At 60.3% G+C, this 17681-nt stretch overlaps 2 protein-coding genes across 3 annotated transcripts in view; one reads left to right on the forward strand and one right to left on the reverse strand.

The window, feature by feature from the left end:
• Positions 1–371: 371 nt before the first annotated feature.
• Positions 372–3852, forward strand: FOXC1 (forkhead box C1). The gene has a single exon (XM_025264736.3). The coding sequence runs from the start codon at positions 457–459 to the stop codon at positions 2092–2094; it is 1638 nt and encodes a 545-aa protein (XP_025120521.1). The 5' UTR covers positions 372–456; the 3' UTR covers positions 2095–3852.
• An 8075-nt stretch (positions 3853–11927) lies between these two features.
• The window catches only part of GMDS (GDP-mannose 4,6-dehydratase), a 411761-nt gene continuing 406007 nt past the window's right edge, over positions 11928–17681 (reverse strand). For both annotated transcript variants that reach the window (XM_045162304.1, XM_045162305.1), the window contains exons 7-8: positions 12369–12437; positions 11928–12218 (exon numbers count right to left, since the gene is read on the reverse strand). In XM_045162304.1, coding sequence (XP_045018239.1) covers positions 12156–12218; positions 12369–12437 — 132 coding nt within the window. In that variant the 3' untranslated portion in view covers positions 11928–12155. The remainder of the gene's footprint in view (positions 12219–12368; positions 12438–17681) is intronic.

Raw genomic sequence — 17681 nt, forward strand, 5'->3', positions numbered from 1 at the left:
AAAATGTAACTGCGTAAAAAAGTCCTCGCCTGGGTGACGGATGCTCAAAAGTTCAGGAGTTTTCCCAATGCTTCCTTAAGCGGCCGGCGCGCGCGAGACTGAGAAAGGTGACGCGGCCCGGGCCGGGGCCGGCGCGCTGCCCCCGCCCGCTCCTCTGGCCGCCCCGCCGGCGGCTGGGGCTCAGCCTCCGCGAGGCGCAGGCGGCGCGGCGGGCCGGGCTTCGGCTTGTTTTCCAGCCGGGCTCCGCGCTCCCGCTCCCGCCGGGAAGCCGCGGCGCGCGATCCAGGCCGTCGGCCGCGTCCTCGTCCGGCCCTCTCTGCCGGCGCGAGGCGCCCCGGAGCCGGGCGCGCGCAGGGGAGGCGGCGGCCCGGCACCGGCCCGCGGGCCCGGACTCGGACTGGGCGGCCGGCCCGGCGAGGGCGGGGGGCGGCGGCGGCGGCGGCGGCGAGCGGGGCCATGCAGGCGCGCTACTCCGTGTCCAGCCCCAACTCCCTGGGAGTGGTGCCCTACCTCGGCGGTGAGCAGAGCTACTACCGCGCGGCAGCGGCGGCAGCGGGGGGCGGCTACACGGCCATGCCGGCCCCCATGAGCGTATACTCGCACCCGGCGCATGCTGAACAGTACCCGGGCGGCATGGCCCGTGCCTACGGGCCCTACACGCCGCAGCCGCAGCCCAAGGACATGGTGAAACCGCCCTACAGCTACATCGCGCTCATCACCATGGCCATCCAGAACGCGCCGGACAAGAAGATCACCCTGAACGGCATCTACCAGTTCATCATGGATCGCTTCCCCTTCTACCGGGACAACAAGCAGGGCTGGCAGAACAGCATCCGCCACAACCTCTCGCTCAACGAGTGCTTCGTCAAGGTGCCGCGCGACGACAAGAAGCCGGGCAAGGGCAGCTACTGGACGCTCGACCCGGACTCCTACAACATGTTCGAGAACGGCAGCTTCCTGCGGCGGCGGCGGCGCTTCAAGAAGAAGGACGCCGTGAAGGACAAGGAGGAGAAGGACCGGCTGCACCTCAAAGAGCCTCCGCCGCCGCCGCCGCCGCCGCCGGCCGGCCGCCAGCCCGCGCCCGCGCCCCCCGAGCAGGCCGACGGCGCGCCGCCCGGGGCGCAGCCCCCGCCCGTGCGCATCCAGGACATCAAGACCGAGAACGGTACGTGCCCCTCGCCGCCCCAGCCCCTGTCCCCGGCCGCCGCCCTGGGCAGCGGCAGCAGCGGCGCCGCTGCGGTGCCCAAAATCGAAAGCCCCGACAGCAGCAGCAGCAGCCTGTCCAGCGGGGGCAGCCCCCCCGGCGGCCTGCCGGCGGCGCGGCCGCTGAGCCTGGACGGCGCGGAGCCCGGCCCGCCGCCCGCGCCCGCGCCCGCGCCCGCGCACAGCCAGGGCTTCAGCGTGGACAACATCATGACGTCGCTGCGGGGGTCGCCGCAGGGCGCGGCCGCCGAGCTGGGATCCGGCCTCCTGGCCCCCGCCGCCGCGTCCTCGCGCGCGGGCCTCGCGCCTCCGCTGGCGCTCGGCGCCTACTCGCCAGGCCAGAGCTCGCTGTACGGCTCGCCCTGCAGCCAGAGCCCCGGCGCGGGCGGCGCGGGCGCGGGCGGCGGGGCGGGGGGCGCCGGGACCTACCACTGTAACCTGCAGGCCATGAGCCTGTACGCGGCCGGGGAGCGCGGCGGCGGCCACGTGCAGGGCGCGCCCGCGGGCGCCGGAGGCTCCTCGGTGGACGACCCTCTGCCCGACTACTCCCTGCCTCCGGCCACCAGCAGCAGCTCCTCGTCCCTGGGCCACGGCGGCGGCGGCCAGGAGGCCGGCCACCACCCCGCGGCCCACCAAGGCCGCCTGGCCTCGTGGTACCTGAACCAGGCGGGCGGGGACCTGGGGCACCTGGCCAGCGCGGCGGCGGCGGCCGCGGGCTACCCGGGCCAGCAGCAGAACTTCCACTCGGTGCGGGAGATGTTTGAGTCGCAGCGGATCGGCCTGAACAACTCGCCGGTAAATGGGAACAGCAGCTGTCAGATGGCCTTCCCTTCCGGCCAGTCCCTCTACCGCACGTCCGGGGCCTTCGTCTACGACTGCAGCAAGTTCTGACCCCCGCCTCCGCCCCGCCTGCCTCTCAGCCGGACCGAACCGAACCCCGGAGCAGGATCAGCCAAAAGGACCCTCGGCGCAAAAGCGAAACCAAAAACCCAGTCCGTAAAACGTCCACCAAACCAGCAAACAGAAGCCCTCTACACTTTGAAGTCACCAGCATGAAGAAAAGGCTTTCTTCTCTTAGAAGATGGATTCGGAGCCACCTCCACTTTGCTTTATCTAAACAAACAGAACCGTAAACTGTTTTGTACAGAGACAGCAGAGTCATGGTTTGTTAAAGGGCAGTGTTACTCCAGATAACACGTAAGTTTCTTCCTCTTTTCAGAGAACACCTCTCCTCCTCCTGCCCTGTCCCTTGTCCTCTCACCTGTAAGATATTATTTTATCCTCTATTGAAAGGAGGGAGGAAGTCCCCTGTACATGGAAATGGCTTTCTTTTTATTCCTGGACTTGTTTTAAAATGTAAATTGCAACATAGTAATTTATTTTTAATTTGTAGTTGGATGTCCGTGGACCAAACGCCAGAAAGTGTTTCCAAAACCTGACGTTAAATTGCCTGAAACTTTAAACTGTGCTTTTTTGATTATGAAAAGGGAAACTGTATTAATCCTATTCTATCATCTTTGCTTTCTTTTTGTTGGGCATATTCATTGTTTATTAATAAATTACCATTCAGTTTGAATGAGACCTATATGTCTGGATACTTTAATACAGCCTTAATTCTTATGAGAAAAAGATTTCAGAGATTAAAACACTAGAAATTACCAATTCTCCTCCTAAATCTCTGAAAAAAAAGTAGAGACATCCTCTGACTATTCCTGGTCAAATTATGCGTGTAAGTCTCTTTTTGTTTAGATTTATTTTTTTCCTGCGGCATCTTTTGCAAAAGTACTATATAGTCAGCTTGCTTTGTGGCTAGTAAAAAGAGATTTTCCTAAACATATCTGAGTTGGCATATACACAAATGCATTTTCTCAGTAATGACAACAGGATTTGGAAATTTCAAGCCCATGAATCAGCGGCAGTCTCACCACAGTGATACCTGTGTGTGGAGAGGTAGCTGTGCCTTCAGATACACATTTGAATATTTGGCTTGTGTATCACTTAAAAAACTGTCATACATACCAGACATCCCCTGTGAGCCAAATGCTGGATGAATTTTCTTCCTGTTAATTTCACTCCTTTTTAAGAGGGGGATAAAAAAAACCTAGCTTTTAAATGTGTGTATATAACTCATCCACATCTACAATCCTTCATGTCCAATGTAGGATTGATTTTTATTTTAATGTACTGCGGGTTGGAAAGGGATATTTAATCTTTGGGAAAACTATTTTAGAAGATATGCTTGTAGAACAATTATTTTGGGGGGAAAGATTTAAAGCAATAAGGAGAGGGAAGGAGCGCGAAGCAGGGTGTTTTAATCCAGGCGGTTTCTTTTCAGTCCCGTTTTTCTTGTTAATTTACAGTTAAACTTATGGGGCAGCCCGCTAGCCCCTCCTTTTGTAAATAACCCAGGAAATGTAATAAATTCATTATCTTAGGGTGATCTGCCCTGTCGATCAGACTCTGGGGAGCTGCGATTTGATTCCAGACTTTCAGGGCCTTTCCGTTTGTTCTCGAGATAATACAGTTCCCTGCTATCTGCCGCTCCGATCTAGAGGCAACACTTAGCAGTAATTGCTGTTGCTTGTTGTCAAAATTTGATCATTGTTAAAGGATTGCTGCAAATAAATACACTCTACTTCCAGTCAAAAACTGCTTTACACGGCCTCTGATTTGCTGGGTCCCTGGCTCAGAGTCGAGCCGGGAGGCGCGCAGGGCGCGGGGCGCGGCGTCCCCGGGGGCAGGCCACGGGGACCGGCCTCCCCGCCGCGCGGCCTCCGAGTTGCAGCCCCGGACCGGGCGGCCTGGCGCCTCCCGGGAGCCCCCGTTTGGGAGTGAAGGGGAAGGATCCGCGGGCAAACCGCCTGGCTCCCGCGTGGCGCATTCGTGGGAACCGAGAGCGGAGCCGGGCTGGCGGACAAAGGGGCCGCGGCGGCGCGGGGCCGGCCCCGAGGGAAGCGGCCGCAGGTGGGCAGCGGCCGGGTCCTCAGGACGCGGAGCGCCCCCACCGGCCCCCAGGCGGGCTGCGGGCACCGAGCCCTCCGGCCTCAGCCGCCCCGATTTTCTGAGCGGTGGGCGGCCGTGAGGACCCGGCCATACCCGGCCTCGGGACCGGACGCTTCTCGGCTAATTAGGGGGAAGCCACGTCCCGGGCGCTCAGCGCCCACGGCCCCTCCTCTCCGCCCGGCTGGGTCGGGCGCCAGGAGAAACGCGCAGAGGCACCGCTGGCGGGGTCCGAGGCGGGCGGGCCCACCGCGCCTCTGCGCCTGGCGCGGGGCTGCGGTTTCGCGCCGCGCCCGTCGCTTTGTCTGGAGAACGCACGTGCGTTAGTCCAGCGGGCGGCGGCCCCGGGGCCACGGGCAGGCCCCGCCGCCGGTGCCCCGCGCGCCCTGGCCGGCCTGGCAGCCTCGGCCTGGCCTGTCGGCCGGCGCTGGGCCCGGGCGGCCTCTCCGCTGGGCCGCGTCCCCTCTCGGCGCGCGCGTCCCGTTCGCGGAGGCCGCGGGGCAGCTAGAGCCGCTCCTCGGGCAGGGGGCGTCCCCGCGGCCTCGGGGCCCGGCCTCGACCCGCCTTCGGTGCTCGGCTGCGAGGGTGGGAGAGAGCTGGCCGGCCCGGCGGCGCTTCCGACCCGGCTCGTCCTTCTCGCCCCCTCCCCGAGTCCCTGGGCTGGAGAGGGAGCCCGGCGAGGCGCTCTGGCTTCTGGAGGAAGCCGGCGGGCAGCCCCGGCCCAAGCAGGGGAGCGCTTGCCTGCTTGCTCCCCAGGGAAGCCTCTAACAGTCCCTTCTGCCTTTTCGATCCCAGCGTTTGAAAGTTAGGTTTTTAAGACATGCGTCGAGGAAGGTGCTTGGGTTAACTTTGTAGGCAGAGAAAATAGTTTTCTCTACAGGAGTTGCCCAGGGCGTTGTTCAGAAGCTGTGTTGGCACAGAAGGGTGCAGGGCCTGGTCCTGAGGCTGATGTTAGATCCCCTTATGTGGCGTGTTCTGCTCTCAGGACATTTTGGCTTCTCGGATACAGTTTAAGGCCGACTCTGCCACCTGATCCTTGGGAGGTTGGGGCTCTATTCTGGAGGGACCCCGAGTTGTTCCTTAGTGCTTTGCACATTTGATTGAAACTGTTACAGCAACAAGGATAATTTTGCTGTGAAGTATTCTAAGAGAAACTCGTTCATGTTTGAACAAATAGCACAGTTTGGAATTAGCCTGGGACATCAGACAGGACCCAGTGGGGGGGAACTGGGCTAGTTTGGAAGTCCGTCTCTGTAGAGAGCCTGAGGAAAGTAAGTCTTCTTGTCCTGTGTGTGGCAGTGGGCGCTTCTTAGCAGTTTCTACAGGAGCAGGCAATTCTCGGCGTGTTGCATGCCACATCCAGGCTTGCATTTGGCGAGTCACACGGTGGTGGGTGCTGTTCTCCAGGGTGATGTAGGTTACAGGCCATTCCCACCAGACTGCATGCAAACAAGGACACGTTTTACAATCCACCGTGCCCGCAGCTTGTGTCCTTAGTGATGGAGGGCTGCAGGCGAATAAGGCTCGATTGTGCTGGTGGCCCTCAAGCCCTTGGCTATTTCCTGCAGGGTCAGAAGCAAGGTCAGGAAACAAGCCTGCCTTGCAGCCCCGTGGCTCCCCTGAACTTTGTTAGGTGAAGAGGGACGGGGCCTTCGCCCCCTCCCTGTTGCCTTTGGAGGGGTCCCGGTTTGTAAGGTGGAGAGCCCTCTGTTTTGTTGTGGATGGCGCGGTGCTGGCCTGGCTGCCGGGCGGGAGGCGGCCCCCATGGATCCAGGCCGTGCCCTGTTGTTGGCGGCAGTGGGAGTGATAGTTTCTTTCCACCGTCACCCCATGCCCGGAGCTTCTGGGGGGCCTGTTTGCTCTGGAGCTCAGTGCCTAGCGTGGGGATGGCCTGCCTGGTGTCGCTGAGTCTTCGGGCTCCTGTGGACTCGTTTTGTAGATCTGTTCCTGAAGCCATTAGGCCTTCCCACCGGGTCATAAACAAATGTCGCTTTAGGGGCAAGATTGATGGTGGCCACGGAATAAAGCGGGCGGGCGCGTGAGAAGCTGATTCTGTGCGAATGGTTCTTCAGCCAGGCAGGGAGCTTGGGGGAGGTCGAGAGAAAAAGGACCCAGAGACTGTATCAGAGTGTTCACCCCAGGAACCCCGGGGGAGGGGGGTGATGCACAGCCTGATTGATTCAGGGGATGGCCAAGGCAAAAAAAAAAACAACAAAAAAAACAACCCTTCGACATGTGCTTGGGGCTGAAATGCCAGTTTCAAGACCCCATTTTCCTGAAAGTTACTATTTCAATTTATAAGGAGGCCAAGAGTTTCCTTGAAAAGAGCTGTTTATTAATGGCATTTCAGTCCCACCTAAACACAGCCTTCCTCTGACACCGGGGTATCGGGCCCTCTGCTCCGGGTCCCCCCTTTGGTGGCAAATCCATCGTCAGCATGCAGCTCTGCTGTCTCGGTTTCTGCCCCCGCACCCCCCTCTATCCTCCCCTTCTCCCGCCCTAATCTCCCCAGGCCTCTGCAGACGCCTGGGGGCCAAAGCCCCTCCTGGGAGGGTTCCCACCCGGCAGGGCTGCCTCCCGTGTCCACCGCGCTGGGCCTGGGCCGGATGTGGCTGCCGGCTGGCGAGCAGGCCTTGGACACCCGGCCCCAGGGAGCAGGACGGGCTGGTTCCAGGTCCAGATCTGGTTGGAAAAGGGGCGATGGTTAATCCAAGGAATTCTAGCTCCGAAACCCATTCAGAGGAATGAAAACCGCTTCCCCATGACGTTCTCCACGGGATTAGGAGTGGAAAATTGAGCAAAATGGACCATGTCCGCCTTGTTGGAAACCAAACTACGGCCTAGGGAGCAGGAGGGCAACCTAAGACCTTTGCTGCGCTGTTCCTTCTCACCCGGTTCCAGAGAAGTCTCTGCTTCACATTATTTTGTTGTTGTTGACTTGATTTTTTCCCTCACTGATTTCAAATTTGCAGCATATTGAGCTTATTAGAGGGGATGCCGTGGGCTCTGGGATCTCCTGGCCTACAGGCGGGAGTCTTCAGCAGGAGAGAAGGGCGGAGCTCCTGGAGGAGCCGCAAGACAGCTCGGAGTGGTTGGTGGGGACCCTGCGGGACTCCGGAGGCCTCCCCAGGCCCACTGCTCCTCCAGGTGGCTCCCACCTCCCTCCCCCCCACAGAGCACCTCCTGTCTCTGCCTTTGGGTTCCTCCAAGCCTCTGCTGTCCCCGGGGCCACTCCCAGGAAGGACCCTGTGTGGGCTGCTCCTTTGCCCCCAGAGTCAGCACAGCTCAGTGCTACTTGGGTGGCCCTGGGACTGCATTTCGGGAGCCCAGGGAGTGAGTGAGCAGTGGGCAGGCAGCCAAAGCTGTGGGCCTCCTCCCTGAGCGGATGGTGGCACCCCAGGCCTGGCCTCCGGGGCAGAGGAGGCCTCCCCTGGGCGCAGGCTGGAGGTTGGTCGCCAGGGCTCTGAGCTGGAGGCTGGGGAGTGAAGGGCTTTGCTGCAGGGCTTTGGGGACGATTTACATGACAGATGAGAGGGAGAGGAGACAGACCCTTCCCTCCCCCATTACCCACCCCTGGGAAAAGGCAGGAAAGCCAACGCTTTTAGCACCATTAACTCCTAAGGCCTCTGCTTTCCCTTCAGTGTAAAGGTTGGTCCCTGGGCCCGAGGCTGCGCGGGTCCCTTAGTGGCTACACTTGGGAACACCGGGCAGGAGTGGGAATCGCGTGTTTAGGAAGCGATCGGATTCTCAAAAAAATCCGAGAGTGGAGGGAAGACGAGGACTGTGTCCCCTGCGCAGAGACAGCCCCCCGTCCCTGGCGGCGGGCGGGTGCCTTTGGCCGCGGACACGGGAGCGAGCCGGTGCGCGAGTGCGCAGCGCCTGGATTCCCGCTGGGCGGGGGCTGCCCCAGGGTCTTCCGTGCGGCCCGAAGGGCCTTTCGTCGTGGTCACCCTGCAGGAGATGCGCTGGACCTGGCAGCGGGCGTTAGGTCCCAGCGGGCGGCGGCGGCGGGGCCGTGGAGGAGACGCGGAGGCCCCACTGTGGCTCCCGGGCCGGCCGTCTGGGAGCCAGACACCCCTGAGGCGTCTGCGCGCGGCGTCGGGGAGGCCGGGCCGCGGCGTCCAGCGGGTCTGGTGACTGAGAACCCGCCCGCCGCCGCAGCTTCGCAGGCTGTTCCCGGGAGAGGGTCGGGGGCCGCGGGGAGAAGCAGCGCGACAGGAAGGCCTCGCTGGACGGCCTCCTGGCCATAACAAGCCGAACTCCAGCCGAGGTCCTGCTTCCCCGCAAACGGCCCTGCCGCGCCCGGCCGCCCCTCCTGCCCCAGGGGGGCCTCGCGGTCGGCCCAGGCCTCGGATCGGAGCCGCCTTCCTCGGAATCCCGTGGCGGCCGCCGCCGCGGTTCGCCCGCCACTGGGCGTTTGGGGCCTCGGCTTCCGAGCATCGCATCTCGCGCGCCTTGGGCGCTCGGCGCGGGGCTGAGCCGTAGGGTCCTTTCTTAACTGCGGTTCTCCCGCGTCCTCCGCTAGGCCTGCGCTCGCGGTGCTGGGACACTGCGGGGTGTGGGGGTCCCGCCACCCGCGCTGGGGGAGGGGCGCCTGACCCCCGGCGGCCCGGCGGTAGGTGTGGCAGCCGCGGACCCTGCATCCACGTCGGGGATCCTTCGTACAGTAGCTTCCGCGCCCGGCGCCTGGTCCCCGAATCCAGAGATCAAAGAGGGGTAGCTGAGAGCGGGGCGACCCGTGCCTGCGACCCCTGACCCTGGAGGGAGGGTGGGAGCCGGGGTCGGGGGTCAGGCCGCGGTCGCTGGCCTCCCCGCGGGGCCGCTCCCCCGCAGAGACGATGGGGCCTGGCCCTGGTGCCCAGGACGGGCCAGCGGAACATCCCGCGGCGGGCCCAGGAAACGGAACGGCTGGAGAGGCGGCCGCGGGCTGCTCGGGTGGCACTGCCTGGGCCGGGGACCGCGGGTCAGCGACGCCGGGCGCCAGGGAAGGGGCGCTGGATGCTTCGGCCCGGCCGTCACTGAGGCACGAAAAAAATCCTGCCATTTTTGGAGAGGTGTGGGTGGCGTGTTTGGCTGTGGAGGTGTTTGAAAAACCCCCTTCCAGGCGCACAATCCTGCAGTGAATCTGGTGACTCCCCTCCCCCAACCCGGACACCACCGCCCCCAAAGGCCGCTCCTTGTGGAAAACAGATGGCTTGGGAACTTGGACTTGCACACTTCTTAAATCAGAGAACACCGGGCTGGAACTGCTGGTGCAAACCTACCTGGAGTGCTTTGAGGCTTTCTGGGGGGGCTTCAAAATGATTTGTAAACAATGCATTTATGGTTATTTTGAAACAAAAGTTGGAGATATCACCTTCTGCTTCCCTGGTGGCTCAGATGGTAAAGAATTTGCCTGCACTGTGGGAGACCTGGGTTCAATCCCTGGATTGGGAGGGCATGGCACCCCACTCCAGTCTTCTTGTCTGGAGAATCCCACGGACAGAAGAGCCTGGCGGGCTACAGTCCATGGGGTCGCAGAGTCAGACACGACTGAGCGACTAAGCACAGCACTGAGCCTTAATAACAGGCGGAAGGTCTCATTCCCCAGCAGCCCACTGACCACCCCCGAGCCTGTCATCTCGATGGCTGGTGTGTCCCAGCCTGGAGTCCCGCTCCTGAAGGACCCGCCTCGCGGGGAGGCGAACCCCCAAGCCCTCTCTCTAGTCCTTCCCTCTCAGGCCCAGCCTGTGTGTCCACACTCACCCCTGGACAGCTGAAGGGGCAGAAGGCTTTCGGGGCCGCCCTCCCTCCCGACCTCCCGCAAGGACAGCACACAGTCCGCCACTGTCCGGCAGGTGGGGTGGAACCGAGGCCACGGCTGTCCGGTACCCCCGCGGGCCTCGCGGCTCATGGGGGCGCCAGTGTGGGCCTGAAGACTCTGCTCTCATATCGGTGCGTAAAGCTTAACATTCTTAGTTTCCACTTGAAAAATCAAGGTGGAAGATAATTTATCACATCTAAAATGAATACTCAAAGCTGGCAGAGGAGAGAAAAGGGGGAAAGTAAATTTGTTGAAATTGAAGCGAGACTTAAGGTAGAAGAAACCCTTTAATAAGAACTGTCTTGAAGGATGTCTAAGTGAAATTCACAGCACAGAAAGAAAGCGCAGAGATACTCAAGCAGACCTGTTCTCTTTCCACCCTCTTAAGTACACATGGGGAGGTCAGGAAGCCAGATTACCCGCTCCCCATCCAAAATACGGGAAAAGAGAGACGGCTGCAACCCAAATACTTCTTGTGTCCTTGAAGCCCGATGCTCCAGGCCATTTTGAGAGTAATTTAACCCCAGGGCACCACCGAAGTCCTGCTAACCCCCTGCCTGGACCCCCTCCAGTGCTCACTGAGGAGCCGCTGGGTAACAAGCCACGGAGCCCTGGGAGCCAATGTGAGACGGGCTGGAGGGTTCAGGGGGTCAGAGGAAGAGGAGGAGGGGGTCTGCCCACCACATCGAGGCCAAGGGCAATGTGTGTGAAGGTGTGTTTGTGAGACGTTTAAGACTGTGTGTGTGACAGCAGGTTTGCATTGTGTGTGTGTGTGTGTGAGCTGGCATGTTTGTTGGTGTGTGTTTGTATTTGTGTTTGCCTGTGTGAGAGTGTGTGCGTGTGTGTGCCCACCAGCCTGCCTAGTCCTGGAGGCCCAGCTTTCCGGGGACCATCTGTTTCCAATTAGCAGAGTCCCGATTGGGAGAAGGCCTGTCCTGGGGCAGCTCCAGAGCCCAAGGCCCGGGTGGGCCGGATCAGGCCCCGGTTCTGCTCCAGGGGACCAGGCTCTCGCAACTGGAGCGGCCACACAAAGAGCCCTCTCTCCAGCCACCAGCCTGGAGCCCAGGTCCTCCCCAGATCATAAACCTGCTCGTGAAGACAGTCAGAAATAGTTCAGCCCCACTCACAAGCATGTGCAAAGGCTGGAATTCCATTTGCTGTAAAGTTTTATTTTCCTTGGAGGGGGAGTGAGGGGGAGAGGAGTCCTGACCTAATTTGTTCTGGGGCAAAATACGGCCTCTCAGGCAAAGGACCCACCTGTACACGAACTCTTGCTTGGTGCGGGTGAGTTCCACACGTGTGTGCCCACCTGCCTAACGCCGTGGAGCACACGCGTGAAAGCCCGGCCACTCAACGATGCTCTCAGGAAACCGGATTTCTGATTAACCTCGTGTGGTTCATGTGCATACATTAGGCACTAAGTATAAACCAGTTGAATGACTAAATAAAAATTAGATTTAAAAAGTGATCTAGTACTGAGAGGAGGTTGGAAATAAGTAGTGTGTGTAAGACTCTAGACCACAAGCAAAGGCATGGGCTCAGAGACCTCTGGGTCACCCAGGGGTCTGGCATGGAATGTTCCAGCAATATTTACCTTCCTTCAAGTTTCTTCTTCTAACTCTCCCTGTTTCTCAAGCCTTCCTTTGAGATGGTGGGAGCCCTGTGGGTTCTAACTATAGCTGTAGGCCAGCGCTGCTGTGAATGCCGCCTTTCTGCAGGACCTGGGTTTCCAGGCGGCTGCACAGAGCAGCTTACTGTCACCAGGAGGGGACGGCAGTGTCAACGCTCAGACTCAGGAGGGCGTGCGGCCCGGCGGGCTCAGGCCGGAGACCACTCCAAGGCGTGGATTTGGGTGACTTTTTGTTTGGGGTCCTTACAGTTGCTGCTTTATAACTTGGAGACAGTATCCACGGGGACTGTGTTAATGCTGATTAAGAGAAAGGATCTTTTTAATAAGAAAAGAGAAAAACCCTTTGAAAGCCCCACAATTTCAGTTGTCTGGGATATAATTTCAAGTGAAGCAAATAAGTGATTTAAAACATTGTGATTCCAAAACCGATTAGAGGAGGAAAGGGAATCGGCCGGGCCTTTCCCGGCTGCCGCAAACCTCGGCCAGCCTGGGTCCCGGCGAGGTCCCGCCACTGGGCGCTCAGGCATTGGGGTTGGTCCTCATGAGCTCCACGTCGGCCTCCACCATCTCCCGCACCAGCTCCTGCGGGCAGGGCGTGGGCGCGTGTCACGGGGAGCCCCAGCCCCCGGCCCCCGGGCCCTCCTCACCCACCCCGGCCCCCCCGGAACCCCCCCACCACCCCCGACCCCCGGGGCCCCTCCCGCCTGGCCAGAGCCCCGGAGACTCACTCACATCAAAGGCGACCCGAGGCTTCCAGCTGAGCTTCTGCCTGGCTTTGGAGCAGTCTCCCTGCAGAAAGTCCTGCGGGCGGGACGGGGTGCACGGTCGGGCGGGCGGTGGTGGCCTCGGCCGGTCACCCATGGCCCGCAGCTCCTACAGGCGCAGCTGGGCGGGTCCCCGCCGCAGCCCCGAGTCCCGCCCCGGGGACTCGCTCTGAGGGCCTTCTGGGCCTCACCAAGGAGAGGGGATGCGCCCCCACCCCCACCCCCGGCCCGCCCCCCGCGGTGCTTGCTTCCCGGCTCCTCTCCCCTCCCCGCTCCCAGCCAAGCCCCTTCCCTCCCCCTCCCTCCTGCCCCCTCCCCTGCCCCCCCAACTCCCCCTCCCTCCCCTCCCCTTCCTCCCCCAACACCCCCTCCCTCCCCTCCCCTGCCTCCCCCAACTCCCTCTCCCAGCTCTCGAAGTCCCCACCCAACACCTGACCCACAGGAAGTGGGTCTCTGAGCCGCCCCCTCTTTACTGACCCCCACTGCCGCCCTCAGAGCTGAGGTCCAGGTTATTCTGTCGGTCCCTTCCTTCCTGGGAAATGCTGATCTCAGGGCTTCTCCTCACCGCACCCCTGCCCCAGCTCCCCCCACCCAGGGCCCGGGCTCCTCTGCCCCTTCCCCGCCCCCGGTCCCACTGCGGCTCATTTGCTCAGTGGTGAGCTTCTCTCCCCAGCTGACAGGGTCTTATCAAAATTTAAAAACACATAAAAGAGGGCATGATGACTCAACCAGTCCCCGCTGGGCCTCCCTGGACAGGGAGGGGCTGGGAACCTCCCGGCTGTCTTGCTTGGTCTCCCTGGGAAGGGAACCGGTTGAGAGTCGAGAGGGCCCACCCACCCAGCCCAGCGGAGCCCCCCCTGCCCACGACTGATGGATGGGAGGATGAGAAATGAGAATGTCAAGATGCTTCCAAAAAGAAAGTGAGGGCAGAAGGAGGGAGGGGAGAGAGAGGGAAGAAAAAGGAAAGAGAGAGGCTCTGAAACAGACCAAGCTGCGTGAGCACCCCAGGCCCCAGGGAAGACATTCTCCCAGCTACATGGAGTACTAAAGGACAGCCTCAAACCACCGCAACGAGGAGCCTAACGGATGCTCAAGCTGCAGCTGAAATGTTTCTGCCCCACATCAGTCAACTCAGGCTCTGGAAGGTGGATCCCACAGGCAGGCCAGGGGCGGGTGGGACCTCTGTGCTCACCCCAGCCCGGCCCGACGCACTCGGCCTGGCCCCACGTCTGCCCTGTCTGCCTGGGGCTGTTCCAGCATGGCCCTTCCAGTGGCTTCTCCACCACCCAGCTCCACATTCAGGCTGGGCTCAAGCAAGCTCCCAAAGGGCTTCACTGAAGGGCTGCCTTGGCCTCCAGCATTAATAATAGTCAAACAAGTTACTTCTGCTGGCCCTGAAAGTCCATGTGCAGAGTCCTCAGGAAAAGTAGGGTGCAGATATTATTGATTAGCAATTTAACACAGTGCTACATGGAGCTGGAAATATATGCGGAAAAACAAGTGAATTTATTTTTCTCTCCTTTTCCCGAGTAAACATGTTTAGACTTCGAGGCTACTTCTGTTGGAGAAGAGAGTCACACAAAGACATACATTCTGCCTGTGTCCCCAGCGGGAGCTGTGAAACGTGGCCCCTGGAAGCAGAGCCCCAGGCTCTGTGGCTGTCATGCTCGGCTGGGGGGGGGTGCCGCCATCCACCCCACACCTGCCATGGCCGCCAGCCTGCGAGGGTGCAGAGCCCCGAGGCCCGTGCCTCTCTGCTGGCTGCAGGCGGCTCGGAAAGGGCGCTCTGCATTGAGACTCTGTTTCCTGCATTTTCCTACAAGCAGCTCCTAATCTAAAAACAAGTAGGGGACGACAATTAAGGAAGAAGAAAAATGGCTTTCAAAAGCTCAGAAACAGACGTGCTACCGTGCAAGGGTTTCATTGAAACCAGAGACGCACCAGTAAAACTTCCCGATGCAGTTCTGAGCCCAGCTCCCACATTCCAGCCCGGCAGCTAGCTTTTGCCTTCTGCCAAGGCGCTGTCTCCCTGAAATTTAATTAGACCGAGAGATCCTGTGAAGGAAAAGGATGAGGTTCCATTAAAACAAAACGTCGGCTCTGGACGCCAGCTGCTGTGTCCGAGCCGACACCTAGACCGGCCCCTTCTAGGGAAGACAGGGATACACGGCTTGTTTTATGCTCAACCCCTCTTGAGGGGCTTTCCTGCTTGTCCCCGGTGAGTCCGTTAGGGAAAAGGTAAACAGCTGGGCCCGCAAGGTTTGGGGCCCAGGCTGGGGTACACGAGGCTGGCCAGCGGGGAGGGAATGTGGGGCCCGGGGCCGGGGGGCAGGCCCAGCTTCCTTCCCAGCCGCAAACCCTCCCCACTCGCGTGGGATCGGCTCTGAGGACAGGTGGGGAACCAGCCGTGTGCTTTGCTCTCTGCTTCTCTTCTGACAGTTCAGTTCCTCCTTTATTTATAGGCTTAAAGCCTTAGTATGACAACAGCGGCCGGAGCTGAAGGGACGTGATGATTTTATGTACAGTTTCCCAAACGCACGCTGTGCACTGGGTGGTCTGGACCTTTTCTTTAGAAGGGAGACAGGACCGCTCTGGGAAAAATGTGAGGCATTTCTATGTGAAGACCACGTTTCCTGAGCTCCGGCTCTGCGTGTCCTCCCGTCTCCACGGCTGTTCCTTAGGTGAGCACTGCAGTTTCAGCCTGTGATTTATTCTTGTCGGATTCAATTAGGGTTGGCTGAGCGGGTCCCAGCGGCAGGGCGGCACAGACGCCCGTGTGCAGACGCCCCTGCTCTTCCGGGTCCGCAGATTCCAGGGCCGCCTTCAGGGCTCGTCCTCCGACTGCGGGGTCCAGCCCAGAGGCCGAGGGCCCGAGTGCCCGTGGGCGGAGTAGCAGACCCACGCGGGTAGGAAGCGTGATTTGCTGCAGTAATTTTTCTGGCTTTCCTGGTTTCTGTCCTTGTTACAGTGACGTGATAAAGGGCCAGGCCGGATCCTGGAAAAGTCATCAGGCCGGTTCCTGAGCCCCCAGCAGTCAGCACAGAGCCGGAGAGCAGGCCCGCGCTGCCAGCCGCCACCTCACCAGACCGCTCTCCGCGCCGGGGGCGTCTCTTCTCTGCCAGGATGAGGACCCACCTCCAGTGGGTGGCCTCCCTGCTTCCCCTGTGCTCCGGTCAGTATTCAGCACATTCAGCCCTTGGCTGCCCACCCACTTTCCTGGAAATCACCCGGGGAAAGCTGTTAGGCAGAGTCTATCACATTTCTTTCTAAAGTTCATACTCTTTTATTTCTTTTCTCTTGCTCTTTCACTGAAGTTACATTAGGAAAATTTTTAATATGAAAGTTAACATCCATTTTATTTTCAAGTGGCATGTCTCCTTAACAGGGCTGTCTGTAGGCTTTCCGAAGGGCATCAGTTTAGGTGGAGAAACAGCCAAGTGTGGGCGCTCTTTGGGCAGGAGGCTGCTAAACGCCCACAGCGCACACAGCAAGAGCTGGACTCCAGCCTGTGACTGAGAAGGGGCACAGACGACCCGGACCGTTGAGGCTGAGCCACCTTCCAGGACCTGAGAGCCGAGCGTGAGGACTGCTCCAGATTCATCAGCTTCCTTCCACTTTGCTTAAAAAAGCAAAACTGAGGAATGGCTGAGGCTCCCAGGGAATAAAAGAATGCCAGTGAATGTGGTTCCTCGTGTAACTCGATGCTAATGCCTTCCTCTTGGGGAAATGCTCCTTTTTAGAAAGACAGAACTGCTCACGACAGCAGCAATGGACAGTCAGTGGGAAACACTGGCCCAGTCCAGGCTGGAGACGCGCAGCTGAGAGTCAGCGAGAATGAGGAAAAGGGCCGAGCGGGGACCTTCCCCCAGGAAGCCCGCAGGAGAGCCTGCCTCCCGGGGGCCGGTTCAACGCCTCCTGCTCTCCTGTCCTTAGCTGTGAACCGTCCCAGAGAGGAGGGGAGCGCAGCGCGGGGAGCACTGCTCACCCCCAGGACCCCCGCCGTGGGCACCCACGGAACTGAAGCCCGGCCTCCCCTCTAACGACAGGGCTGATAAGAGATGAGGAGAAAACAGCGGGTGTCTGGTCTGCTCAGGAAGCGACCTCAGAGGGGCTGTCCATCAGCGGGCTGCCGTCGGGCCCTGAACAATGCTGGGCTCTCCCGCGCGGAAATCCAGTCCTCAGCACCGCCCCGCCACCTCTGACCCTGGAGATACGGGGCAGCCGGTGGGGCAGAGAGAACAGCCTGCCCAGAGACACTGGCACCTCTGCTGGGGGCTGCGGGTGGGGCCTTGGGACATGCGTCCTGGCCCCAGGGCTTGGGGGGGTGGCGCCTGAGCGGGTCCCCAGGAAGCTTCTGGGCTGGGAACCACGATTTGTCATTTGGAATGAGCTCCTGAGAGCTACCAAACCCAGGCCTGCACCCAGGGCACCCCAGACAGGGGTGAAGGCATCTACCTAGCACGCAGCGCTTTCTGGAAAAATGAATGAGAACACAGACTTCCTGACACGTCCACTTCTAAATTTGTAAATAAAGCCTATGGTGGTAAGCAGAAAAAGTATTCGCTTTATAAATGGAGAACCCAATTAACAGCATTTATAGTGCAGCCTACGTAGAGATGTCTGTTTTCATTTGTATTTTGAAAATACGGGTAGCAGAAAGAGAAATGTGGTGAGGACGGAGGGGAGAGGCCGTCAGACTATTGTTACAGTGGAATACGGGATGAAGCGCATCAAGTTCCTTGGAAACAGAGCTGGAGCAGACATGGTAGAGACAGTCCTTTCAGGCTGAGGTGAGCACGGGGGCCCTCTCCTCGCGGAGTGGACACATGCCTGGGACCCAGGCTGGCTTCTGTCTCCAATGCCAGCCCCGGGCGCCCCCTCACAGCCACATGCCCTCCCAGGGCAGAGGAGCGGGCCCCAGAGAGGCCAGCCCACCCGCCTCCGGGCCTGGCTCACCCGGGCTCAGTCTATGCCCGGTTTCTCTCTTATTCTTGTCTGTGCTGGTCCTTGTTGGGGTGCAGGGCCTGCCTTCTAACTGTGGTGGAGGCACCCCTGCCGCAGAGCCCGGCTCCACTGTGGCGTGCAGCTTAGCTGCTCTGCGGCACACGGCGGGATCTCCCTGACCCGGGGATCGAACCCACACCTCCTGCTTCAGCAGGAGGCCCCTCTACACTGAGCCCCCAGGGAAGCCCCTGAGCCCGCTTTCTCAAAGCTGCACCCAGGAGCTGTCTGCGCCCAGGTTGCTCTGAAGGCGCCAGTGAGGCGGGGGGTGAGCATGGCC

This window comes from Bubalus bubalis, chromosome 2 (genome assembly GCF_019923935.1).
Source record: "Bubalus bubalis isolate 160015118507 breed Murrah chromosome 2, NDDB_SH_1, whole genome shotgun sequence".
NCBI lineage: Eukaryota > Metazoa > Chordata > Mammalia > Artiodactyla > Bovidae > Bubalus > Bubalus bubalis.